At 47.2% G+C, this 27,512-nt stretch overlaps 1 protein-coding gene across 2 annotated transcripts in view; it reads left to right on the plus strand.

The window, feature by feature from the left end:
* SESTD1 (SEC14 and spectrin domain containing 1) overlaps positions 1–27,512 on the plus strand; it is a 153,725-nt gene that overhangs the window by 9,116 nt on the left and 117,097 nt on the right. For both annotated transcript variants that reach the window (XM_040440429.1, XM_040440430.1), the window contains exon 2: positions 20,370–20,450. In XM_040440429.1, the coding sequence (XP_040296363.1) occupies positions 20,396–20,450 (55 nt within the window). In that variant the 5' untranslated portion in view covers positions 20,370–20,395. The remainder of the gene's footprint in view (positions 1–20,369; positions 20,451–27,512) is intronic.

Genomic DNA, 27,512 nt, shown 5'->3' on the forward strand with positions numbered 1-27,512 from the left:
TCAATGCTTCCTGTTTTTAGAGCTTTTCATTGTGTTTATTAAGAAAAATAATGACCCTTTTTCACCGTCCTTTGTTACTGCAGCTTTTATACCGTGCCAGCGTGCTATACGAGGCGGCACCTATACGGGACATGGTTCTAAAGTATAGCACTTTCTCCAAATTGGGATACAGTCACTAGACGGTTAAAAAATAATAATTGATTGCTGTTTGGGAGACCTATCCATGTTGCAGTCTGACCCTACTGCACGCCCGCAAATATTTCATTATTTTTTTGTGCCTAAAGGAAAAGTATCTCCCGTGTGGTCTCTCCCTTCTCTAATGAATGTTTCATGAACGTCCCTTGTAGGGTAAATCAATTTTTGTTCCGTTCGGCAGCTGTGCCGGGGACTGTGCCTCCCAATTACAGCACCCAGGACTCTGGCACCGTCCCCTTTGACACTGCTGTCGGTTGCCCATGTCTGGGCTATAATATGTTTGCGCACAGTATGAGTATTCTTGCCATTGTTTGTTGAGGAAACAAGCGACGAGGAGGATGGGGGTGCGGTGGCTCGGCGGAAGAATCGGCTGTGAATGTATAATTATTCGTCTTGAGAGCTCGCTGCCCTGCGTATAATTATGGCTGAATTATGTCTCCGTTTGGCGATGATGTAATCACAATTATCCTTCATGTCTGCTCGACAGGTTGCTGCGCAGTTCCGGGTTTATGATTTGAGAATTTGTCCCTTGTCAGGCTGTGTACGGTGTGAATGATTTCCGTGTCGCAACATAAGGCTGGTCGTAGATATTAAATGGGTATTCCTAGCTGGGAGAGTGATGGCATATCGCTAGGATATGCCACCAATGTCAGATAGGTGCTGGTTCCACCTTTGGGATCTGCTCCTGTCTCCAAAGTGAAGAGAGCACACTGCGCATGCGCGGTTTGCTGCCCATTCACTCCTATGGAGGTAAATAAAGAGCAGTAAACAGAGAGAAACCCTCGCAAGTGCAGCCACCTCTTTACTGTATTTACCGCTATGGGACTGACGGAAATAGCCAAGCCAGCTCTTGGCTACTTATCGGAACTTTGATAGCGGAGGACGGAGGGTGGCCTAGAGCTGAGACCCTCACCTATCTGACTTTGGTGGCATATCCTAGTGATAGACCATCAGTGTCCCAGACGGGAATACCCCTTTAAGGCTTGATCACACTTTCTTATTCAAAGTCATCCTAGTGCGACCAAAACACACTGCCAATTTTTTTTTACCGAGCTGTCTATATGGCCATGTAGGACATGGACTTGGCAACCACTGGAGTCCATGGTCTCCAGGTCTGTATTGCGTGAGATACGGTCTGAGGGGGTCATTTATCAAACTGGTGTAAAGTAGAACTGGCTGAGTTGCCCATAGAAACCAATCAGATTCCTCCTTTAATTTTGGACAGCTCCTTTGGAAAATGAAAGGAGGAATCTGATTGGTTGCTATGGGCCACTAAGCCAGTTTTACTTTACACCAGTCTGATAAATGACCCCCTGAGTTTCTTGGCACAGGCCCATGGTCTGTGCTGGGAAATGGCAGTAGGAGTACGACCACTTATTTCTGTGGGACATGGTGCTGTCTGGGTGCAGTCCGTTGTGACCATGGCAAAAAAACACAGTACTGTGAATGGGCTCTTAGATGAAGATCAGCTGGACCAGCATCATGTAATGTTTCTGGGGCCACCCAACTCTCGCCCCAATGCCAGATATCGAGAGAAGAATTGGGCATTTAGAATTCAACATGGCTGATCCTTTTGTTCTCTGGGGATATTAGCCGCCTCCAGAGTTGTCTTCTTGTGTTTTTGCCCTTATAACAGGTTCCTGAGACCTTTCATAGGGGGCCTGGTAACCCACAAGTTAATGGTAATTGTTGAAAAAATTTGCATAGCTGTGGAGCACCATATACAGCCCTGATCAAAAGTTTAAGACCACTTGAAAAATGGCAAAAAATCATATTTTACATTGTGGGATCTTAACAAGGTTCCAAGTAGAGCTTCAACATGCAACAAGAAGAAATGGGAGTGAGACAAAACATTTTTGGAGCATTCAATTAATTGAAAATAACGACTAAACTAAAACAGGCTGTTTTTCCGCTGATCCAAATTTTAGGACCTTTAAAAGGCCAAATCTGTGCAAAGATGTGGATTCATTGTCATTTTCTGTCAGGTAGTCACACGTTGTGATGGCAAAGGCAAAAAAACTCTCCCTTTTTGAACGTGGTCGGGTTGTTGAACTGCATAAGCAGGGTCTCTCACAGCGCGCCATCGCTGCTGAGGTGGGACGCAGTAAGACAGTCATTTGGAATTTCTTAAATGATCCTGAGGGTTATGGAACAAAAAAGTCAAGTGGAAGACCCAAAGAAATTTCATCAGCACTGAGCCGGAGGATTCAATTGGCTGTCCGTCAAGACACTGGACGATCCTCGACCCAAATTAAGGCCCTTACTGGTGCTGACTGCAGCCCCATAACCATCAGACGGCATCTGAGACTGAAGGGCTTCAAATACAAAAAACGTCTTCAAAGACCTCGTCTCCTTGAACGCCACAGAACTGCTCGTTTGGACTTTGCAAGAGAGCACCAAACATGGGACATTCAAAGGTGGAAGAAAGTTTTATTCTTTGATGAGAAAAAATTTAACCTTGATGGTCCTGATGGTTTCCAACGTTACTGGCATGACAAGCAGATCCCACCTGAGATGTTTTCTACGCGCCACAGTGGAGGGGGCGCCATAATGGTCTGGGGTGCTTTTTCCTTCAGTGGAACAATGGAGCTTCAGGAAGTGCAGGGGCGTCAAACGGCCGCTGGCTATGTCCAGATGTTGTAGAGAGCATTCCTCATGACTGAGGGCCCTCGTCTGTGTGGTAACGACTGGGTTTTTCAACAGGACAACGCTACAGTACACAATGCCCGCAGGACAAGGGACTTCTTCCAGGAGAATAACATCACTCTTTTAGCCCATCCTGCGTGTTCCCCTGATCTAAATCCAATTGAGAACCTTTGGGGATGAATGGCAAGGGAAGTTTACAAAAATGGACAACAGTTCCAGACAGTAGATGGCCTTCGTGCGGCCATCTTCACCACTTGGAGAAATGTTCCCACTCACCTCATGGAAACGCTTGCAGCAAGCATGCCGAAACAAATTTTTGAAGTGATAAACAATAACGGCGGAGCTACTCATTACTGAGTTCATGTTTGGAAGTTGGATTTCTGTTTTGGGGGGGTTTCGTTTTTTTTGGAGGTGTGGTCCTAAACTTTTAATTAGCTGAAAAACAGCCTGTTTCAGTTTATTTGTTGTTTTCATTAAATTGAATGCTCAAACAATGTTTTGTCTCACTCCCATTTCTTCTTGTTGCATGTTGAAGCTCTACTTGGAACCTTGTTAAGATCCAGCCATGCTAAATATGATTTTTTTGCCATTTTTCAAGTGGTCTTAAACTTTTGATCAGGACTGTACATTAGATGGTTGGCCAGTCCTGCTGCAATCAGCGGGTTCCACCAACATTCATCTAATGTGCATGGCCATCTTTACGTTTCGAGGTGGGGGGGATTTGCGAGATGATTTTTGTCAGTTTTGTTGCATATAAAGGTGGCTTTATTTTGCTGCATGCCATATTTGCTTTAAAATGTGCTCTAGCCACTTTTAAAAGTTGTTAAAGGGAACCTGTCAGCAGCAAAACCCATCCCAAACCGCCAGCAGTACCTTCAAGTAGCCGGCAGTGAGTTTTGAATGATGATTTTCTCACTGCATTCTGATGAGGCAGAAGTATGAAAAACCATTCTTTTATCCCCTGAGCGCGCTATTTTAAAGTCACTCTTGAAGTCAAGCGGGCAGCGGCCTCCTTTCTTCAAGTCAAGGTAACCGCGTCCCCTTCCCGGCCCCTTCGCTGTGACTGACAGCACTTATGCCCGACAGCCGACTGTCAGTCACAGGAGAAGGGGCCGGGAAGGGGACGCGGTTACCTTGACTTGAAGAAAGGAGGCCGCTGCCCGCTTGACTTCAAGAGTGACTTTAAAATAGCGCGCTCAGGGGATAAAAGAATGGTTTTTCATACTTCTGCCTCATCAGAATGCAGTGAGAAAATCATCATTCAAAACTCACTGCCGGCTACCTGCAGGTACTGCTGGTGGTTTGGGATGGGGTTTGCCGCTGACAGGTTCCCCTTAAGAAAAGGGGCAGGTCCACAGTTTTAACAGCTTTAGGCCCCTTTCACATGAGCGAGTTTTCCGGATAGGTGCAATGTGTGACGTGAACACACAGCACCCGCACTGAATCCTGACCATTTCAATAGTTCTGTGCATGTTCTATGTTCTGCGTTTTTTCACTCAGTCCTGGACCCATAGAAGTGAACGGGGCTTCAGTGAAGAACGCATTGCATCTGGAAGCAGGTGCGGATGGGATGCGTTTTTCACTGATGGTTGCTAAGAGGTTTGTAAACCTTCAGTTTTTTTATCACGCGTGTGAAAAACGCATCAAAACGCATTCCACCGCGCAGAAAAAAACTGAATACAATCGCAGACAAAACTGACTGAACTTGCTTGCAAAATGGTGCGAGTTTCACAGAACGCATCCGGAGCCAATCCATCACGCTCGTATGAAAGAGGCCTTACTATAACACCTAAAATTAGCATAAATTATAGTGAAAGACTGCGGTCATAGCTAGACAAGCAAAAATGTGCCAAAGGCGTGCATCTCTTACTAGATTTGGTGATTTGAACATATTTTGGTTAAGAACTGCCATATGGATGGCATATGTTCCTCTACGAGTTGTCAGCGATGCCCCTTTAAGTGGTGCTTTTAAAGGGGATCTCCGGGCTACAGATATTGATGGCCTTTCCTCAGGATAAGTCATCCATATCAGATCAGTGGGGGTCCGATACCCGGCATCACCCCCGATCAGCAGTTTTGGGCTGCATCTGGCCTTGCAGATGGTGTTGGTTGAGTGGCAGTACCCCAGCACGACTACTACACAGGGTACAGAGCTTTCTGTCTCCAGCTCTATATACTGCATAGTTCCCAGCACTGCAGAAGCCTGAACCAGTCAATTGTCGGGGGTGCCACGTGTTGGATCCCCACTGATCTGATATTAATGGCCTTTCTGTAGCCCGGAGAGTGCCTTTTATTTAAAGGGCTTGTCCCATCTCAAACACTGGGGGCATATCTCTAGAAAGGAGCCTGCTAAGTAAAGGAGAGCGGATGGCACATGCGCGGCCGCACTACATGCATTTCTGTGGCACTGATGGAATTAGCCGAGCTCGGCTATTTTCGGCAGTCCCATAAAAATTAATGGACCAGTGGCCGTGTCTTCACTTTCAGGCTCCTTTCTAGAAATAGGTGCGGGTCCCAGAGGTGAGACCCGCACCTATCAGACAATGGGGGCATATCGCTATTATATAACACCAGATCTTTTTTTTCTTTTCTCTTTATTACCCCAAAAAATAATAATAATTATATATATATATACTGTTAAAATGTCAGGTTTCTGTGATGTAAAAAAAATGAGACAAAGATATATAATTTCAGAACTTTTTCCACCTTTTAAAGGGATTCTGTCACCTCGTTTTAGCTTATAGAGCTGCGGACATGCACGGCTAGATCGCCGCTACCATGTCCGCAATATACCTGTCCCATAAAGCGGTGTCCTTTTATTGTGTTTAAAAAATGATTTTATAGATATGTAAATGACCCTGGTAAGGTGCCCAAGGGGCTGTACGAACCTTCTTGGTGCCCAGCCTCGCCCCCTGTGAAGGAGCCCAGCACCGCCTGCGTCCTCCAAATCTCCTCCTTGCTCACAATTAGATTGCCGTAATCTCGCGATGCGTGAGCTCGCGCATGCGAAGTGCCGGTATAGTGTTCCTTCCCTGTGCTGGAATCGGCTTTAGGGAAGGAACTGCGCATGCGCGAGCTCGCACATCGCGAGATTACGGCAATCTAACTGTGAGCAAGGAGGAAATTCGGAGGACGCAGGTGGTGCTGGGCTCCTTCACAGGGGAACGTGGCTGGGCTCCAAGAAGGTTAGTACAGCCCCCTTGCATATCTATAAAATCATTTTTTAAACACAATAAAAGCACACAGCCCTATAGGACCGGTATATTGCGGACATGCTAGCGGCGATCTAGCCGCGCATGTCCGCAGCTCTATAGGGTAAAAAGAGGTGACAGAATCCCTTTAATGTGACCTATAAACTGTACAACTCGATTGAAAAACAAACTGAAATCTTTTAGGTGGAGGGAAGAAAAAAATATAAAAATTTAATAATATGGTTGCATAAGTGTGCATACCCTTAGAATAATACTTTGTTGAAGCACCTTTTGATTTTATTACAGAAAAAAGTTCTGAAATTATTTATCTTTGTCAACATTTTTTACAGCACAGAAACCTGACATTTGGGTGTGTAGACTTTTTATATCTACTGTGTGTGTGTGTGTGTGTGTATATATATTATATATAAGCATATAGAGTACAGGAAAGGGCAGACTTCTGAAAGCTGCTGTCCTGTAAGCATCTGCATATAATCGGTGGGGGTCCTCTTTTACGGGGCACATTTTATACCTCATTCCTTTTGCATTAAAAAACGTAGACCAAATAAAGCCCATTCAGCCGGTCGAGAGTGAGTTCATTTTGCCATCGGCGGAGGTGCCTGGTGCTGATGAAGAACACGTGTGTAACATTGGCTACCACATAGGCCTCTTATGTCCTTCCAGTCTAGTGCTGGCGGCCACTAATACCAGCATAAAAGGAATGACAAAGCAACGTGTTAGGCGAGAGTAAGAGCCTGCACCGTGCAGGGAATGTAATAAATCCTTTTATCGCTTAGCTAAGTAAGTGCTGCTTCATCAAACCTTAAAATGTGGGACGGTACATCTGGTGTGAACTGTGGGCTGAGAACTGCCCTATACAAAGAGCTGCATCTTCATTGCACCCGGCAGGTTGCTGCACAGTTGAAAGCGAAAATAGAATTTAAAGGGAACCGGTCACCACAAAATGCAGTCCAGTCTGCAAGCAGCATGTTACAGAGCAGGAGGAGCTGAGCAGATCGGCATATAGTTTTATGGGAAAAGATTCTGCAAAGCTCGCAATTTATTGCTTTAAATCTCTGCTCTTCCTGAGCTCACTTGTACATGGGGTACATCATCATTCCGTATGAGAAATTTAATAACACCTCGAGGCTTTGTTCACATGGCCAACAAATGCTGTTTTATGCAGGGAATTTGCATCCAAAATGCCACCAGTGTCATCCCATTGTTTTCAGAGGGAAAAAACGCAACCTAGTCCATGCGGGCACGTTTTTTTATGCAGCTGCAGTCTGAAGTGGCGTTACTTTTTTTTCAGCAAAAAAAAGGGGGTTAGTCAGCACCTCCCAGTGCGCAGGGGCACGCCGCCATGGCAAAGACCTAGAGGAAAAAAAAGACAATGCAGCAGCACTCTGCAAATCAGACAAAGTACAACAATGCTTACAAAAATGATGGTGCTAATACTACGCTTATTTATAAAAGCGAGATGCTTGGACAATGCATTTTGTACAAAACCATCTAAGCCCGTCTGCCGAACGTCAAGGCGATCTCTGTTAGATGGTTCCTAACACGAAATACTACCTGTTATGCGCCATAATGACCGCCATAAAATTCAGGGAGTGTTGGACCCACATGCATGTTGGATCCACTCTGCCTTTTTCCATTCTCTGTGCCAAAATGGCCTCCATTACAAGGGATGCAGGTACCAACATGCATGCTGAGCCCACTCTATACCCTTCCTGGTGCTAGACAGCTTCCAATGAATGTAGTGAGAGCAGGCTACAGCTTTATACTGAAAATAATTAAAATCAGCCTATGGGGCAGACAGGCTAATCAGGAGTGCACGACTCGCTGGAGTGCCACATCTTCAGCATTGTAAATCTGCAAAAAAAGGGGGTTAGTCAGCACCTCCCAGTGCAGAGTGGATCCAACATGCATGTGGGTCCAACACTCCCTGAATTTTATGGCGGTCATTATGGCGCATAACAGGTAGTATTTAGTGTTAGAACCCGTCTAACAGAGATCGCCTTGACGTTCGGCAGACGGGCTTAGATGGTTTTGTACAAAATGCATTGTCCAAGCATCTCGCTTTTATAAATAAGCGTAGTATTAGCACCATCATTTTTGTAAGCATTGTTGTACTTTGTCTGGTTTGCAGAGTGCTGCTGCATTGTCCTCTTTTGTTACTTTTTTTCCAAGCATTTTTGGGGCTGCTTTCCCCATTGACATCAATAGGAAAGGGTAAAGTACATTGCTGAGGAGGAGAAGCATGCAACGGTTTTTGTCCGGCTAACAGCTAGATCAGGCATGCCGCAGGTGCGAACAGACCCTTAGTCAGGTTCAGTTGACCCCAGGGTAGGTAGAGAGGCGTTGCGGCCATACTATGGATGCTGTTATTACTAGTCTTTCTGCTTTTTCAAGGATATCCAATTTTCTGATCAGCTCGTAGGTTCTGCAAAACTTCCTTTTTGTGCTTAAAGGTTAATGTTTAACAGATATTTTAACTTGAGCTTTAAAGTGTCTTCAGAACATGGAGTCCACAAAGTAATGATTCCTAGATGTCTGGAGCTGAGCTTTGGATGAAAGCTACCATGGCAGGTGTTGTGTCCTGCTCCTCCGAAGGAGCATCGCTTACCCTGCCGTCTCCTTATGTCTTGAGTGTTCCCTTCTAAATTCTGCAGTCATAATTTGTGGTCACCATTCACGGAAGGCTAAACATATGAAATCACCTGTGTCTTGTGTTATATTTTTGGGATTCTATTATTTTCTCCACTTTTTAGACTACATGGCCAGTCTCCACCAAACAACAGCCTGTGGGCTTTATAAGTCACAACTCTAAAAACTCTCTAAATTCAAAGTCACATAGTCTTTGTAGGTTTCAAATGAGGGTAAAAAGGGCTCTTTAGGGTAATAACTTTGGGTGAGTCCACATCAAGTGGCCAAAAACGGTCCGTGCTGTTAAAAAACAAGCTTTGCAGAACCACGCTGATTTGCAGTAAACCTCATAGTGCTAGCGTTTTTGGCTGCTGGCCAGCTACACATCTGCTCAACCATGGCTTGCTGTGCGGTCTGACCCTTGACCTACAAGTGAATGGCGTGGTCTACTTAGGCCAAGTTCACACTTCCTCCAGGCATGGCCACCTGTTCTGCTCCAGCCAGTGACTGGCTTCAGTGATGACATTTCAACCTGCAGCAGAGCAGGTGATCATGACCACGAATCAGAAGGTGGACACGCAGGAGCCAGCACGCTGGACCGGATCGGCAGAGAGCAGGTAAGTATGATTCTTTCCCTAGCAGAGGCATCAGTGAAAAAGTTTATTTATTTCTAGACAATCCCTTGTCTAGGACAGGGCCCTTGAGAGGGCATCCTGTGACTAAGGCCTCATGCACACGACCGTTGTGTGCATCCGTGTCAGTTTTCCGTGATTTTCTGCGAACCCATTGACTTTCAATGGGTGTGTGGAAAACTCGGAAAATGCACCGTTTGTCGTCCGTGTTTCCAGTCCGTCAAAAAAATGTCCTATTTTTTTGACGGACAACGGTTCGCGGACCCTTTCAAGTCAATGGGTCCGTGAAAAAACACGGAGGCACACAAGATTGTCATCCGCGTCTGTGATCCGTGTCAGTTTTTTTCCTATTATTTTCAAGGCAAACTTGACTTTTTTTTCACTTTTCTTGTCTGGTGATCCTCCAAAAATCAAGGAAGACACACGGAAAAAAAAACGGACACGGGACATCGGAATCCCGTTTTGCGGACCGTGAAAAAATATCGTGTGCATGAGGCCTAAAAGGGATTTTTCCAGAGGAGAGAGGAGAAGTGTATGATTGTTGGGGGTCCAACCACTGTGACCCCCACGGTCACTAGAATGGAGGGCTTCTTTGTAAATGGAGTAGTAGTGCACATGTGTGATCACTTCTCCGATCACTTCTATCGGACTGATGGAGAGAACGATTGGTTCTATGTCCATTGACAAAGGAGACTCTGGGACCTTCATTCTTGATTCTCCATAATCGGTGGGGGTCCAACCACCCAGAACGTATAGATATGTCAATATTTGTCACTAAAAAAATGGCACAAGTTTTTAAGTAGATCTGCCACATTGTCAGCTGTACATTACCATTCCTCTTGTCAACAGGATGTATCCCTACTCGGTGTCATACTGTCCGCACTGGTTGGATAGTGCCTGAATGTATTCATATGTTTACAAGAGTAGTAACAGAGGAACTGCATAATGCGGAGTTCCAAGAAAAGATGCTTACAGACACAGAGCCAAAAAAAAAAAAACCTTATGACTGCCAGGAGCCACAAACTATACATTTACACACGAGTCACCGTATTTTTCGCCCTACAAGATGCACCTAGGTTTTAACAAAGAAAAATAAGAGAAAAAATATATTTTTCTTCAGACCTCTGATCAGACTCCTAAATCAGATGCCCAATCCTTATCTGACCTAAAATAAGATCCCCAAACGTCATCAGACGCCCAAAATAAGACCCCCCAATGCTCGGATCGGATAACACAAATCTGACTCCCAGTGTTAGACCCTCAGTACTCAGATTTCCCCCACCCCCTCATGCTCAGATTCCCCCCCTCATGCTCAGATTCCCCCCCTCATGCTCAGATTCCCCCCCCCCATGCTCAGATTTCCCCCCCCCCTATGATCAGATTTCCCCCCCCCTATGCTCAGATTCCCCCCCCCCTATGCTCAGATTTCCCCCCCCTATGCTCAGATTTCCCCCCCCTATGCTCAGATTCCCCCCCCCTATGCTCAGATCCCCCCCCCCTATGCTCAGATTTCCCCCCCCCATGCTCAGATTTCCCCCCCTATGCTCAGATTTCCCCCCCCATGCTCAGATTTCCCCCCCCCATGCTCAGATTTCCCCCCCCCCCATGCTCAGATTTCCCCCCCCCCCATGCTCAGATTCCCCCCCCCCCCCATGCTCAGATTCCCCCCCCCCCCATGCTCAGATTCCCCCCCCCCCCATGCTCAGATCTGACCCCCCTCATGCTCAGATCAGGACCCCCATAGATCAGGCCTCCCCCCCCCCCCCATGCTTAGATCAGACCCCCCTCATGCTCAGATCAGACCCCAATGCTCAGTTCTATAATTTAAAAAAAATCTCTTCCCTCTCCTGATCAGGCGCTGGGCTCCTGCTCGGGCACCGGCTACTCTGCAGGTCTGACACGCTCTCCACTGTGACCTGATGAGCACAACGTCAGGTCATGGTGCGGGTCTCCACGTACTACGTTCTCACACTGTGTGCATCAGGACATAGAGGAGAGTGAGCTGGAGCTGCAAAGTAGCCGGTGCCCGATTAGGAAAAGAGATCGGAGCATGGGGTGGAGAGTGAGCCGTCTGACTGCTTCCCGGCTCCACAGCTAGAGCCGCACGTGAAGAAGCAAAGAGCCGCATGTGGCTCAAGAGCCACGGGTTGGCCACCCCTTCTCCAGATGATCCCATGTTCTTTTCATGGGGAATGCGACCTTTTAGTAAGGCAGACGTGTCCGGAGAGCCATCCTCATTAATAGAGCCCTTCATATACGGTACTTGTTCCCTTCTTGCATTAATAGGTGTAGGACCCAGCGGCTGTCCTTGCCTTCTAAACCTGCATCTCCACAGGATGTTGGAGTCTTGTTTCAAAGGCGTGGTGTAAGTAATGGCTCAGTGAACAAACCTAAATGAGGATTATTTATAGTCGACTGTACAATTGCAGAGCTGCGCTCCTGGGCTCCACCGCCGAGCTGCTTGGCAAGCATGGATGGAGAGCGCAGCCCCCGGGGCAACGTTTCATTAATATAATTCTTTAAGTAACTTGGTAAAATCGCAGAACCTCTGGAAAAATACAGAACACATTATGTCAGCGTTACATCGCAGGTTACTGAAAATCTCCACCTGGAATAGATTAGTGATCTGCATTATTACCAGTTCTATATGGAGAGGTTTTGTATGAACATATCCCTAATTCCGAAAGTGTCCGTTCAGCGTAAGGTATACCCGTATGCGTCGCCGGACACATGTTCTCTTTTTACAGAGGGAGTTAAAGGGGCTGTGCAGAGAGTACAGATTGATGATCTATCCTTTGGATAGGTTGTCAATTTCTGATCGGCGGGGGTCCGACTCCCGGCACCCTCTCCAATCAGCTGTTTGAAGAGGAGTAGGCGCTCATGCGAGCGCTGCTTCCTCTTCGATATTAACCTGAACATTGTCTTGCTTAAAGTGACGACACAGCTTTATTACAAGTGCTGGTCCCATTCACTTGAGACCAGCACTTGTAATTTCTATGCGCCACCGAGACGACGCGCAGTGTAATCTCGAAGAAGGGTCAGCACTTGCACACCCAGCGGGGGTGCCTGGTGTCAGACACCGACCAATCAGATATCAATAACCAGCTAACCAATAACAGAGCTTGTCTCGATTTCAGTTTAATGGATTCCTTCAATTTGGGCATAAATCACCTTAGACAGTCATTCAAGAGGGGCCGGAGGCCGAGCTGTCAGATGGCTAGTCTGGTGGATTTATTACAGAATGGCTTTCTGCAGCTGTCTGTGTAGTGTAAAACATACAGTCTGCATTATTCTAAAAAAAAAAAAAATTCAGATTTTTTTTTAGCCCAATTGCGTGGCCCACATTCACTATTGTCAGTGCACACAGACACTGTCATAAACTGCACCAAAATTTGGCACAGGCTGGTGCATTTTTGACTCAATTTGGAGGATCAATTTTTGGGAAATCTTCTGAACCTATCTTACACTAAATGTCAGATGTTAGGCCACACACCCATTTCGAGCATTGCTTCACGGGAAAGGGTGCATGGCCTTATATGTTTAGCCCCAAAATTGGGCCACAATTCTGGCCTAAAATGCTGTCTCAAACTAAACCAACCAATAGTTGGTATAGAGTCAGAGAAAAGCGTCTATCCTTGCACCACATTTATTATCCAGCCTGAGCCCCTGTAATAAATCTGGTGCAGGTCTGGACAGTCTATACAGTCTGCTCTATTGTAATTGGCTCCCTCTAGTGGTGGCTAAAGACAGCAAGAATTGTATTGTATATTCAGGAGATTAGAACTCTGTTATAAATATTGTAGGGTTTTGCTCTGGTAGACAGGATTAGCGGACGCAGTATAGAGGCAACAACAAGTTCTTTAGATCAAACAGTTCAGTGTTTTATTCATACTCAAGGATGTACATTCACAAGGGCTCATGCACACGACTGTATGTATTTTGCGGTCCGCAAAAAACGGATCCACAAATATGGATGACTTCTGTGTGCATTCCGTATTTTGCGAAATGAAACAATTGGCCCCTAAGAGAACAGTCATATCCTTGTCCGTAATGCGGACAATAATAGGACATGTTCATTTTTTTTGCGGAACGGAAATACGGATGTACGGTTATGGAATGCACACGGAGTAATTTCAGTTTTTTTGTGGACCCATTGAAATAAATGTTTCCTCATATAGTCCACAAAACAAAGCAACGGACACGGAAAAAAAATACGTTTGTGTTAGTGTTGAGCGAGCATGCTCGGCCAAACACCTTTTTCACTCGAGCATCGCGATGCTCGGCACATGGCGGTGTTCGGCCGAACACCGCGTGTGCTCGAGGGCGTTGCTCGAGTATCCTCTCCGCACGTTTGTTGGCTGCTACACAGCCAATAAATGTGCGGGGAAGTAGTGCCAATCGCTGTAATATCGTAGCCATGTTCGTTACTGCCATTACAGTGATTGGCTGGCTGGAACACGTCATCTATGCTATATAGCACCCGATGACGTGGTTGGGCTCAGTCTTAGGGCTCATTCAGACGGCCGTATGCTGTCCGCAAAAATACTGAATGCTATCCGTTTGTTTGCGGATCCGCAAAAAAACGGATCTGCAAAAAAACGGATAGCATTCAGTATTTTTGCGGACCCATAGACTTCAATGGGGCCATGTCCTGATTTTCACGGACAAGTATAGGACATGTTTCATTTTTTTTGCGGATCCGCAAAAAAAACGGATAGCATTCAGTATTTTTGCGGACAGCATACGGCCGTCTGAATGAGCCCTTAGTCAGGGAGAGCTGCAGCAGAAGGGACAGATAGTGTAGGGAATTTTATTTTTTGGTTGGGCAGAGTTGGTGTTAGAGACCCAAAAGTCCTTTTAAGGACTATTTTTGTATCTGGCTGTGAAATATATTAGCGCAACGTGCGCTAAATTGCATGCAATTGTTTTCGCTGCTGGTAACAGCAGCGACATTACCTGCGCTACATCTGTATAATGTTTGCGCATCATAAATATCTGTGACATTGAGATTAATTTATTTGCACATACACTTACAAAATCTGTGCTACGGTACATGTGACATACTTGCAAGCATATATACCATTTAATATGCGGAAGACGAGCAGTAAGGGACAGGGAAGCGGTCGTGCTGTTGATGGTGCACGCAGAGGCCGTGGCCCTTGGCGCGGTGAAACTGTGCCTGCTGCCAGAGCACAAGAAACGCACTCATCCACGATACCTAGCTTCATGTCCCAGTTTGCAGGGCGGCGCAGGACACCACTCTCGACGTCAGACCAGTGCGACCAGGTGGTCGGTTGGATTGCAGCAGATAATGCTTCCAATCGGTTAAGCACCACCCTGTCTTCCACAAAGTCCAGTCTCAGTAGCCAAGGGTCTGGTCAACAGAATCCTCACCCTGATCCTCCTCATCCCACCATGGAGCGTCTTGGCAAACAAGTGATCCCACACTCGGATATTCTGAGGAGCTCTTTTCATCGCCATTCCTTGATTTGGCCCTCTCGGCAAGCCCGCTTGAAGAGGGACATGAGGAGATCTTGTGCACTGATTCCCAAACTCTTGAGCATCCAGTCAGAAAAAGATGACGGTGGGGAATGGCAATTAGTGTTTCACGAGGTGGATGATGACAATGATGAGACACGGTTGCCAATAAGTAAGCCGCAATTAGTGTCTCAAGAGTTTGATGATGAGGATGAGACACAGTTGTCAATAAGTGAAGTTCTTGTTAGGTCAACAAGTCAGGAGGATGACCAGAGTGAGGAAGTGGAAGAGGAGGTGGTGGACGATTTAAATCACTGACCCAACCTTGGAAGGTGGCAAGCCGAGCGAGGACAGCAGTACAGAGGGGAGGTATCCGCAGCACCGCAACAGGCTGGAAGAGGCAGTGGGGTGGCAAAATGGAGAAGGCGGGCCACACCAAACAGGCCTGCAACTGTTTCCCAGGACACCCCCTTGCGGCAATCTCCCTTGCCAAGGGGTAGGTGTTCCGCAGTCTGGCGCTTTTTTGAGGAAAGTGCGACGATAAAAGAATTGTCATTTGCAACCTGTGCCGTACCAAAATGTGCAGGGGCGTGAACACTAGCAACCCCACCACCACCAGCATGATCCGCCACATGACATCAAAGCACCCTAATAGGTGGGCCGAACGCCTGGGTCTACAATCAGTGTCTGCGGGTCACACCACTGCCTCCTCTTCCCCTGTGTTACGTGCTGGCTAATCCCCTGTCCAAGACGCAGGCAGGGATGCCTCCCGCCCTGCACCTGGACAAGCCCCATCAGTTAGCACATCCAATTTAGTGTCCCAGTGCAGAGTACAGATGTCCATACCTCAGGCCTTTGAACGAAAGCGAAAAAACCCAGCCACCCACCCACCCACCCACAGGCCATAGCATTAAATGCGCATCTTTCCAAATTGCTGGCCCTGGAAATGTTGCCATTTAGGCTTGTGTACACTAGGGCTTTCCGCACTGAGGCAGTCCCCAGCCGCCACTATTTTTCCCAACGCAGTTATTGGAAGGTCCACATAACGACTGACACATAGACAAGTGCTTTTGGCCAGGGACGCTACATTTTACTGACTGCACACTGGGTGAACGTTGTGGAGGCCGGGAGTGAGTCGTACCCTGGGATGGCACAGGTGCTACCGACGCCAAGGATTGCGGGCCCTACTTCCATCAGGATTTCCACCACCACCTACATCAGTGGCTACAACCCCCCCTTCTCCTGCTTCACTTACACCTATGAATTCTCATCTTGCAGCACCAGTCAGCCATCAGTCAGTAGCTGGAAGCAGTGTAGCACTGCATTTGGTAAGCGGCAACAGGCCGTTCTGAAACTGATATGTTTAGGTGACAAACGGTATAAGAGACCAGACTGAGCTGTGGATCTCGCCACTCAACCTACAGCCAGGCATGGTTGTGTCTGATAATGGCCGTAACTTGATGGTGGCTTTGGAGCTCGGCAAGCTCACAGACATACCATGCCTAGCCTACGTGTTCAATTTAGTGGTTCAGCGGTTTCTCAAAACCTACCCCAATTTGCCTGAGCTACTGGTGAAGGTGCGCCGCGTGTGTGCCCACTTACGAAAGTCTTTACAGCTGCCGCCGGTAGGGCAATGCTGCAGCAGCGCTTGCAATTGCCAGCTCACCGATCATTGTGCGATGTGAGCATGCGCTGGAACTCGACTTTCCACATGTTGGCCAGGCTTTGTGAGCAGCAGAGGGCAGTAGTGGAATACCAGCTGCAACATGGTCGTCGCCTTTCCAGTCAGCTTCCGCTCTTCACAAGCGACGAGTGGGCATGGATGTCGACGAGTGGGCATGGATGTCTGACCTCTGAGGTTTTACGCAACTTTGAGGAATCAACACAGATGGTGACTGGCGATGCCGCTATTATCAGCGTAACCATGCCATTTCTGTGTCTACTGAAACGCTCGCTGCTCACAATGAAGGCGGACACTTTGCATGTGGAAGAGGTGGAAATGGGGGAAGACAGTACACGGGGTGATAGCCAGACCAGCCTCAGTTCGTCTTCTCAGCGCAAATTGGATGATGATGAGCTGGAGACGGTTGCCTCCACTACAGAGGGTAGTACCCATAGCAGGTTTATTCCATTGGTTCCGCGTGGATGGGCCGAAGAGGAGGTTGTTCATCCTTCTCGATCCCCGCTACAAAGAGAACTTCTCATCTCTTATTCCTGTGGTGGAGAGGACTAGCAAAATGGTGCAATACCAGAAGGTCCGTGTGGAAAAATTGCTCCAAAAATTTCCAGCTGACAACGCTGGTGGTAGAGTACGTAGTTCCTTGGGCTTACCAAGGAGGGGAACACACAGCAGTTCCAACATAGGCAGGGCAACACTCTCCAAGGCCTGGGACAATTTCATGACACACCGCCAGCACCCTCACCCTGATGCGCGGCCTAGTGTCACAAGGAGGGAAAAGTTTTGGAAGATGGTGAAGGAGTACATAGCAGACCATGTCAGCATCCTTAGTGATCCCTCTGTGCCTTACAATTATAGTGTTTCCAAGATGGACACCTGGCACGAACTGGCGCTCTACGCCTTGGAGGTGCTGGCCTGCCCTGCCGCCAGCGTTTTGTCAGAGCGGGTATTTAGTGCTGCTGGGGGCATAATAACTGATAAGCGCATCCACCTGTCAACTGAAAATGCTGACAGGTTGACTCTCATCGAAATGAACAAGGCCTGGATTGCCCCTGACTTCTCTACTCCTCCAGAGGAAATCGGCTGAACATAAAGGCACTTTAAATGTGTTGTTTAATGTACTGAATACACTGTATTCCCATGCACCCCTTCCACCACAAAAAAGGGTATATGGTTCAATCCTCCTTTTCTCGTCCTCCTCCTCCATCATATCAACATGCTTACTAGTCTGCCCTCTCTCCTAATGTTTTAGATGTTCAGCTCAGCAGCAGGCCCTCTCTCCTAATGTTTTAGATGTTCAGCTCAGCAGCAGGCCCTCGCCCCTAATGTTTTAGAGGGTCACCAGCAGGCCCTTGCTCCTAATGTTTTTGAGGGTCACCAGCAGGCCATCAATCAGAATTTTTCAAGGGTGTGTATGATGCCCTTCTTTATGTGTTATAACGGGTGTATTGGAGTGCCGGTTCCTTGTAATTTTTGGCAGCCCTTTCACTTAGTGCATAGGCTTTATGAGTGTAGGAGTCCCACTACCTGAACAATTGTACTACAATGTGAATGAGGCCCCCCTTTATGTGATATACAGGTTGTATCGGAGTGCCTCTTTCTTGTAATTTTTGGCAGCACTTGCACTTTATATACAAGTAAATATACAGGAAAGAATGTTTCCTAACAATCTTTCCTCTAAAATCGATTTTATCTTTGGTATTGTGCATATAATTGTCAGTCTGTAAAATTGGTGTACTACTCGGACAACATCGTTCCCAGCAGCGACCTGGGAATCCAAGATGCATCCAGACATCCTCCCCATGCTGTTCCCGAACCATTTCGGTGGTATTTCCATCAATTTCTGACCTTTTCCTATGAACCAGACACCCTCCCCTCTTCAGAGCTGGGGGTGCCTGGTTTAATGCTCGGGTTCTCCCATCGACTTCCATTGTGATCGGTAGATCACCCGAGCATCCCGAGGTGTTCTACTAGAGCACCCGAGCACTTTGGTGCTTGATCAACACTAGTTTGTGTGCATGAGCCCTTAAAGCATTAGTCCTTGGCTATTATGTGATGGAATTCGTGCCGTTTGATTCCTGAAAGGGCTTTTGTCTTCTCTGTTTAAAATTTGGTTATCCATTAAAAAAGGTATTGCCAATATCGGCGAAAAATTTTGCCGACTCCTCTGTCCTGTTCTGACCGTGAGAGATAGATTTATGGGACCGCATAATTCTCATCAGCCTCCTTATTTATTCTGTACTAATACAAGAGAAAACAAATTTTGACGTGTTTACTTACCATACATATGGAGAATATCTGTGGCATAGGCACCCGACAGCGTAATACCAGCGCTCCACAGCATGTAGTATCTGACGTGTTAGATGCCTTACCAACATTTCTTGCTTCAGCTGTTTGTTAATGGCAAGTCGCCATAAGGATCCATTCAGATGCTGATAATCTATCCTGAGGATAGGTCGTCGGTATAAAAGTCTCGGAAAACCCTAAATGTAGCTCTCCAATTTCATATGTAGTTTGACTACTATTTTTATATGTTTGATTGTGAATCAGGTTTAAGTGCAGTTAGGTTACTTAGGTTCCATTCACATGTCCGTAAGTGTTTTGTGGATCCGCAAAACACGAACACCGGCAATGTGCGTTCCGCATTTTGCGGACCGCACATCGCCGGCACTAATAGAATATGCCTATTCTTCTCCGCAATTGCAGACAAGAATAGGATATGTTCTATTTTTTTCGGGAACGGAAATGCGGACCCGGAAGTGCGGGTCCGCCTTTCCGGATTCGGGCCGCACATCATGCGGCCCCATAAAAATTTAATGGGTCCACAATTCCGTTCCACAAAATGCGGAACAGAATTGCGCACGTGTAAATGGGGCTTTACGCTAGGTTGACACCAGCGTTGTGCATGCACGGTGAAAACCTGGCATTTCTGCTGGAAACCGGCCAGATCAGCATCAGATCACATTGTAGTCAATGGGGATGTATATGTATAGCGCCACCTGCTGTTTTATTATTTTCCTTATTTCTCTGTCCACTTCAGTAACATCACTGGGGTGGTTTCACATGCTCAGTTCCATCCTTCAACTGCCGCCAGCCATATCTAAACTGTGACCGTTACAGGGAGAGAGCTGCAAAAAGGACCCCCCCAATCCCCCCCCAGCTGTTATAGGGAGATCGGCAGCAGAAAGGACACAGGAGTACTATATGATGTCTTATTTTAATTCTTACATTAATCACAGGATAGCCCCTTAAATTTTGCTCTTAAAGGCCGTCATGAAAGGATTGGTATCCTACTGATTTATGTCTGTAGCTCTATGTATCTCCATGGTTAGAGATTACAAAAATACCCAGTATGTAGTCGGAGCTTTTTTTGTTTTTGTTTCAAATGCAGCCGTATTCCCTATTTAAAGGGGTTGGCCCATCTCAAGCATTGGTGGCATATTGCTAGGATATGCCACCAATGACTAAGAGGTGGGACCTGCACCTATTTCTAGAACTGTGCCCGTAAAGTGAAGGAGAGCGGGCCGCACATATGCACGGCTGCCTTTTTATTCATTTCTATTGGAGTCCCATAGAAATAAATGGGAAGCACACTGCGCAAGCTCGGCCTCCGCTCCATTCACGAGCCAGCGCTCGGCTATTTTCGCCACTTAGAAATGAATGGATCCGCTCCCCTTGACTTTGCAGACTCCATTCTAGAGATAGTTGGGACCCGCGCCTGTCAGACATGGGTGGCATGTAAACGCAGAGATGACACAATGGATGAAACACTGCAGAAGCAGATGTGGTGTTTTTTTTGTTATTTTTTTAATTAAGAAAATCCTTAAAAAATGTTTGTTTTTTCTGTCAGTTTTGATGATGATTATTATGGGTACTATAGGCTCCTTTTCTTTGTTCCAGAGCCCTGTGATCCATCACCAGGAAACATGGACGCCACTGTGATCTTACCGATACTGAAGAAGAAACTGGCCTTCCTCTCAGGTACGTTCTTCTCTGGCTGCAGAATCTGAGCGGCCATCGCTCATTTTTCCCTTCACTGAAAAAAAGAGGATTTTCAGAAGCACTTGGATATGTTGCAGCGTCTTGCTACATCTGTTAGCGGTTTTGGCAGAGGCTAGCTGAACTTGCTTATACGGATTGTTCCAGGGCAGGTGTTACATACACAGAGCAGCCATGCCTCACACCCGCTATGTCTCTGTTTGAAGATCATTTCCAGACTCCTTTCTAGCAGAGCTCACTTCCGGACAGCTCCACTCACATTCTCAATGGAAAATGGCATATATTTTACTAGGGATCGACTGATATTGATTTTTTTTAGGGCCGATACCAATAATCTGTGAACTTTCCTGCCGATAGCCGATAATTTATACCGATATTCTGTGAATTTTCTGCTGAAAATGAATGTTTATTGTTAACGTGTAGTTATTTTTTTTGTAAATCTTTTTTTTTTCATTTATAATTAATATTTTGGTGGTTTTTTGTAACCTTTTTTATTTACTAACTATTAGCCCCCTTAGGGACTAGAACCCTTGTCCTATTCACCTTGATAGAGCTCTATCAGGGTGAAAAGGACCTCACACTGTCCCTGCTGCTCTGTCCACACAGCAGCAGGGAGCAGACTATGGCAGCCAGGGCTTCAGTAGCGTCCTGGCTGCCATGGTAACCGATCGGAGCCCCAGGATTACACTGCTGGGGCTCCGATCGGAACTGCCACTGCACCACCAATGAGGAGGAGCGGAGGGGACCCTGTGGCCACTGCCACCAATGATTAATACTGGGGGGCTTGGGTGGGGCAGCGCACTGTGCCACCAATAAATAATAGCTGCGATCCGCGGCACCTGAGGGGTTAACTTCCGCAGATCGCAGCTACCGCTCATAGAGGTCGGGAGCCGGCTATTTGATTCTGCAGCCAGCTCCCGCCTCCTGTATATGAATTAATGAGAGACTTATCTTCATTGGTGGCGCAGTGGCCACAGCCCCTCCCCTCGTCTCATTGGTGGCAGCAGCAGCACAGGGGGAGGGAGACACTGCTTGCTTCTCCCCTGTGCTGCTGAGGGAACACGGAGAGCGCTGTCAGCAGCGCGATCCGTGTTCCCGATTTGTTATCGGTATATCAGCAAAATGGATGCCGATACCGATAACGTTCAAAATCCTTAATATCGGACGATAATATCAGTAAAACCGATAATCGATCGATCCCTATATTTTACATAATACTGGGCTGCCCTAGAATGTGAGCAGGACTGGTTGCTACCCTTTGCAGAGCTGTCTGGGGGAGGGGGGGGGGGGGGAGCAAGGGAGCGTGGCCTCGCTACACTGCTCTACAATAGATGGTAATGTTGCCATCCTGCCTACGATATGTCATCATGACTGAGCAGCCTGACAGGAGCACACACTATTGTTTAGTATATGTAAGTGCCAGCGTGTAGTGAGGCCTCACCTTTCTAGGCAGCTCTGCATCTGGTAAAACCAGTTCTGCTCACATTCTAGGATAAATTGCTGGCGGCCAATTTAAATCATTCCTGGGGAACCCCTTTAAATTGCCTGTGTGTTACTGTTTGCCACATTTACTTGCGTTTTTATGCAATTTTACCATAACAGAAAAAGTCATTGCAAGCAAAAAAAAAATATATATATATATATATATATATATATATATATATATATATATATAACAAAAAAAAAAAAAGCAATTTTTTGTAACTGCAGAAAATAACAACTTTATTGGACTCTTTGCAGTTGTCATATTGCGGTTGCAGAGCATTGCATGTTCATATACTGTTAGGGGTGGGCGATATGGCCCAAAATCTATATTGCAATATAATTTTAAGCATGTGCGATATATATCGCGATATATTCTATATTTCGGGGGGGGGGGGGGGGTTAAACTTCTTTCTTCTTTTTATTTTTTTACTTTTTATTTAATAACTATTAGCCTCCTTAGGGGCTAGAACCCTTGTCCTATTCACCCTAATAGAGCTCTTCGCATAGTGCACACCGCAGCAGGGAGCTGACTATGGTAGCCAGGGCTTGAGTAGCGTCTTGGCTGCCATGGTAACCGATCGGAGCCCCGCGATTACACTGCTGTGGCTCCGATCAGCGCGCCGTGATCCGCCGCAATTAACCCCCTCAGGACCTGCGGCGGATCACAGCGCACAGTAATAGAGGCCAGGTATGGGTTATGGCCGGCACATGCAGGCTACGTTTGTATTCAGTCATATTAACTATATTCTTTGGTGGCGCAGTGGCCACAGTCCCTCCTCCTCCTATTCTGTTCTCATTGGTGGCGCAGTGGCCACAGTCCCTCCTCCTCCTACTCTGTTCTCATTGGTGGCGGAGTGGCCACAGTCCCTCCCCTCCTCTCTGTTCTCATTAGTGGCGCAGTGGCCACAGTCCCTCCTACTCTGTTCTCATAGGGGACGCAGTGGCCACAGTCCCTCTCCTTCTCCTCCTCTGTTCTCATTGGTGGCGGAGTGGCCACAGTCCCTCCTACTCTGTTCTCATAGGCGGCGCAGTGGCCACAGTCCCTCCCCTCCTCCTCCTCTCTGTTCTCATTGGTGGCGCAGTGGCCACAGTCCCTCTCCTCCTCCTCCTCTGTTCTCATTGGTGGCACAGTGGCCACAGTCCCTCTCCTCCTCCTCCTCCTCTGTTCTCATTGGTGGCGCAGTGGCCACAGTCCCTCTCCTCCTCCTCCTCCTCCTACTCTGTTCTCATTGGTGGTCAGCGGCAGCCGCACTCAGTGGGGAGGGAGGGACTCCCTCCTTCTCCACTGTGCCGGCTCAGGAGAACATGGTGCGTGCCGAGAGCGGCGCATGCCATGTTCTACCGCGATATAAACAAAATCTCTATCGTTGGCCAAATTTATATTGTCTCTATCGCATATCGTCTATATCGCCCACCCCTATACTGTACCATGTCATTTGGCCACATAGAAATACACCGTATGCTATAGTCCACCGTGATCTAGGGCTAAGACGCGTGTGCACGAGTGATAGAAACTTTAGGGGGGGGGGGTGATTTATCAAAACTGGTGCAAAGGTAAACTGACTTAGTTGCCCATAGCAACCAATCAGATTGCTTCTTTCATTTTCCAAAGGAGCTGTGAAGAATGAAAGGTGCAATCTGATTGGTTGCAATGGGCAACTACGCCTGTTCTACTTTACACAATTTTTGATAAATGACCCCCTCCCTACTTGTGTAACCCTGAGGGGCTCCTTTATAAGTTAGTGCTGCTGATTACTGCTTGAACCTGTTAGAAGACATGATGCAAGTGTGAACATAGCTGAAGGTTATATGGCCCCATAGACACCATGCACCATTTTGCGCCACAATTTTGACATAAAGATCTGTCTGAAAGGGAGCCAACCAATCGAGAAAAGTGTCTGTCCCTGCACCACCTTTATCCTCCAGCTTGAGCCCCTGTGATAAATCTGGTGCAGCTATTTAGTTAATCTGGGCCAATGTGCATAGACTAGTCTGAGGGGCTGGCCACCATTGTGGATGAACGCACAGAAGATCGGGCACCAGCTGGTTTCTGTTGTGGCGCGTTCTCTATGTATTATATAGATTCTGAATAATCCGATATAAAGCAGGAGCCTTGGAGTTTAGGGAAGTGACAGATTGTTTAGGAAGGAGTCTTGTGCGGCCGAACGTGTCCACCCTGCCAAGTACAAAGCCATAAATCTCTTGGATCCTTTTTTCAGAGCGAGAATGAGGTTAGGTCGGGATCGCTGCTCTCTACTCCTCCTGCTTTGCAAGTGTGAGACTGTAATGAAAGCTAGATTTTTATTTTTAGGCACTTACTATGGAAATGTATTTTTTATTTTTTAAAGGGCCATAATGGGTTTAAAACCCCCCCCCCCCCCAAAAAAAACAGACCTACTCACATGGATCCACCGGTGCTGCTAGTCCAATCCCACTGCTCTTCCGGGTCCTGGCTCCATACAACAGAAACATCAGGAGACGCCCCCTCAGCTGATCTCTCGCTCAGGGGGGTCACTGTGGTAACCTACCCAAGAGCAAAAACTGAAGCTGGTGAACCCATTTAAAGGCATTCTGTCAGCTAGTTTTAGAATATAGAGCCCTTTACATGCACTAGCATCAGCCTCAGGTTACGAACTGCGCATGCGCGAGATTACGGCACTTCAACTGTGTTACGTCGGGGGAGCAGGGAGGGGAGTTGGAGGGCTCCTTCGCAGCGGGCGGTGGAGGGCTCCTTCGCAGCGGGCGGTGCTGGGCTCCTTCGCAGCTGGCGGTGCTGGGCTCCTTCGCAGCGGGCGGTGCTGGGCTCCTTCGCAGCGGGCGGTGCTGGGCTCCTTCGCAGCGGGCGGTGCTGGGCTCCTTCGCAGCGGGCGGTGCTGGGATCCTTCGCAGCGGGCGGTGCTGGGCTCCTTCGCAGCGGGCGGTGCTGGGCTCCTTCGCAGCTGGCGGTGCTGGGCTCCTTCGCAGCTGGCGGTGCTGGGCTCCTTCGCAGCGGGCGGTGCTGGGCTCCTTCGCAGCTGGCGGTGCTGGGCTCCTTCGCAGCTGGCGGTGCTGGGCTCCTTCGCAGCTGGCGGTGCTGGGCTCCTTCGCAGCTGGCGGTGCTGGGCTCCGTTTTTTATCAGACCTGTCGAAATGAATGGGGTCAGTATGTGATCCGCAAAAAATGCCAATCGGACTTGGATCCAAAAGGATGCAGAACCAAAATACAGTCATGTGAATGGGGCCCAAGAATGTATAAGGGAATTATTGCTTACGTGGCTACTGTGGGGGCAGACACATTACTGGAGACTTTCGGAGCTAGTTGAACTGTTTTTTGCCAGATATGACGCAGTGGTTTCTTGCAAATTTGTGTCCCCTCCACCTCTTTGAATTCAATATTCTGTGACCATTGAATTGAATGCAGCTGAGCAACCGCTATGGACCCTGAGTGCGCCGCTCCAGTGAGTGCGGTTTTTACTCAACCAGGCGTCATGGTCACATTGAGTCGCCATCTAGCGCTCGGGCTTAAAAGTTGTCAGTAGTAGTTGTTGCTGCAATACTTCGGCTTACTGTTGTGTACTGTTAGTGTCATTGCTTTCGTATTACTCCTTCTAAGGCCCCTTGCAGACGAGCGTGAGCAGATTAGGTCCGGATGCGTTGCGCATGCGTTCAGTGAAAAATGGGTGATTTCGCAAGCAAGTTCATTTAGTTTTGTATGAGATCGCGTTCAGTTTTTATCGCGCAGGTGCAAAACAACATCTTATAGCAACCATCCGTGGAAAACGCATCGCATCCTCACTTGCTTGCGGATGTGATTCGATTTTCACGCAGCCCCCTTCACTTCTATGGGGCCTGCGTTGTGTGAAAATGGCAGAACATAGAACATGCTGAGATTTTCACGCAACGCACAAGTGATGTGTGAAAACCAACGCTCATGTACACAGACCCATTGAAATGAATGGGTCCGGATTCAGTGCGGGCACAATGCGTTCCCATCACGCATTGCACCCGCGCGGAATACCCGCTCGCGTGAAAGGGGCCTAAGTCTTTACCATTTTAAAATACAATGTATATCTCGCAAGGTTCGTGCTCAAATTTCTCAATGATCTAAAATAACTAAAGAATCAACGCGTTCTGAGCAGACATTATTTTATGACCTGGTTAGGGTACTTTCACACTAGCTTTTTTTTATTTTTATCCGGCACTGAGTTCCGCCCTAGGGGCTCAATACCGGAAAAGAACTGATCAGTTTTATCCTAATGCATTCTAAATGGAGAGCAATCCGTTCAGGATGTCTTCAGTTCAGTCTTTTTGACTGATCCAGACGGAGATAATACCGCAGCATGCTACGGTTTTATCTCCGGCCAAAAAAAAAACTGAACACATGCCGGAATGCCGTCCCCGGCATTTTTTTCTATAGGAATGTACAAACCGGATTCCAAAAAAGTTGGGACACTATACAAATCGTGAATAAAAACTGAATGCAATGATGTGGAGGTGCCAACTTCTAATATTTTATTCAGAATAGAACATAAATCACGGAACAAAAGTTTAAACTGAGAAAATGTATCATTTTAAGGGAAAAATATGTTGAATCAGAATTTCATGGTGTCAACAAATCCCAAATAAGTTGGGACAAGGCCATTTTCACCACTGTGTGGCATCTCCCCTTCTTCTTACAACACTCAACAGACGTCTGGGAACCGAGGAGACCAGTTTCTCAAGTTTAGAAATAGGAATGCTCTCCCATTCTTGTCTAATACAGGCCTCTAACTGTTCAATCGTCTTGGGCCTTCTTTGTTGCACCTTCCTCTTTATGATGCGCCAAATGTTCTCTATAGGTGAAAGATTTGGACTGCAGACTGGCCATTTCAGTACCCGGATCCTTCTCCTACGCAGCCATGATGTTGTGATTGATGCAGAATGTGGTCTGGCATTATCTTGTTGAAAAATGCAGGGTCTTCCCTGAAAGAGATGACGTCTGGATGGGAGCATATGTTGTTCTAGAACCAGAATATATTTTTCTGCATTGATGGTGCCTTTCCAGACATGCAAGCTGCCCATGCCACACGCACTCATGCAACCCCATACCATCAGAGATGCAGGCTTCTGAACTGAGCGTTGATAACAACTTGGGTTGTCCTTGTCCTCTTTGGTCCGGATGACATGGCGTCCCAGATTTCCAAAAAGAACTTCGAATCGTGACTCGTCTGACCACAGAACAGTCTTCCATTTTGCCACACTCCATTTTAAATGATCCCTGGCCCAGTGAAAACGCCTGAGCTTGTGGATCTTGCTTAGAAATGGCTTCTTCTTTGCACTGTAGAGTTTCAGCTGGCAACGGCGGATGGCACGGTGGATTGTGTTCACTGACAATGGTTTCTGGAAGTATTCCTGAGCCCATTCTGTGATTTCCTTTACAGTAGCATTCCTGCCCGGAGATCACGGGCATCCAGTATGCTTTTACGGCCTTGACCCTTACGCACAGAGATTGTTCCAGATTCTCAGAATCTTCAGATGTTATTATGCACAGTTGATGATGATAGATGCAAAGTCTTTGCAATTTTTCGCTGGGTAACACCT

The sequence above is a fragment of the Bufo bufo genome, chromosome 7, assembly GCF_905171765.1.
Source record: "Bufo bufo chromosome 7, aBufBuf1.1, whole genome shotgun sequence".
Lineage (NCBI taxonomy): Eukaryota > Metazoa > Chordata > Amphibia > Anura > Bufonidae > Bufo > Bufo bufo.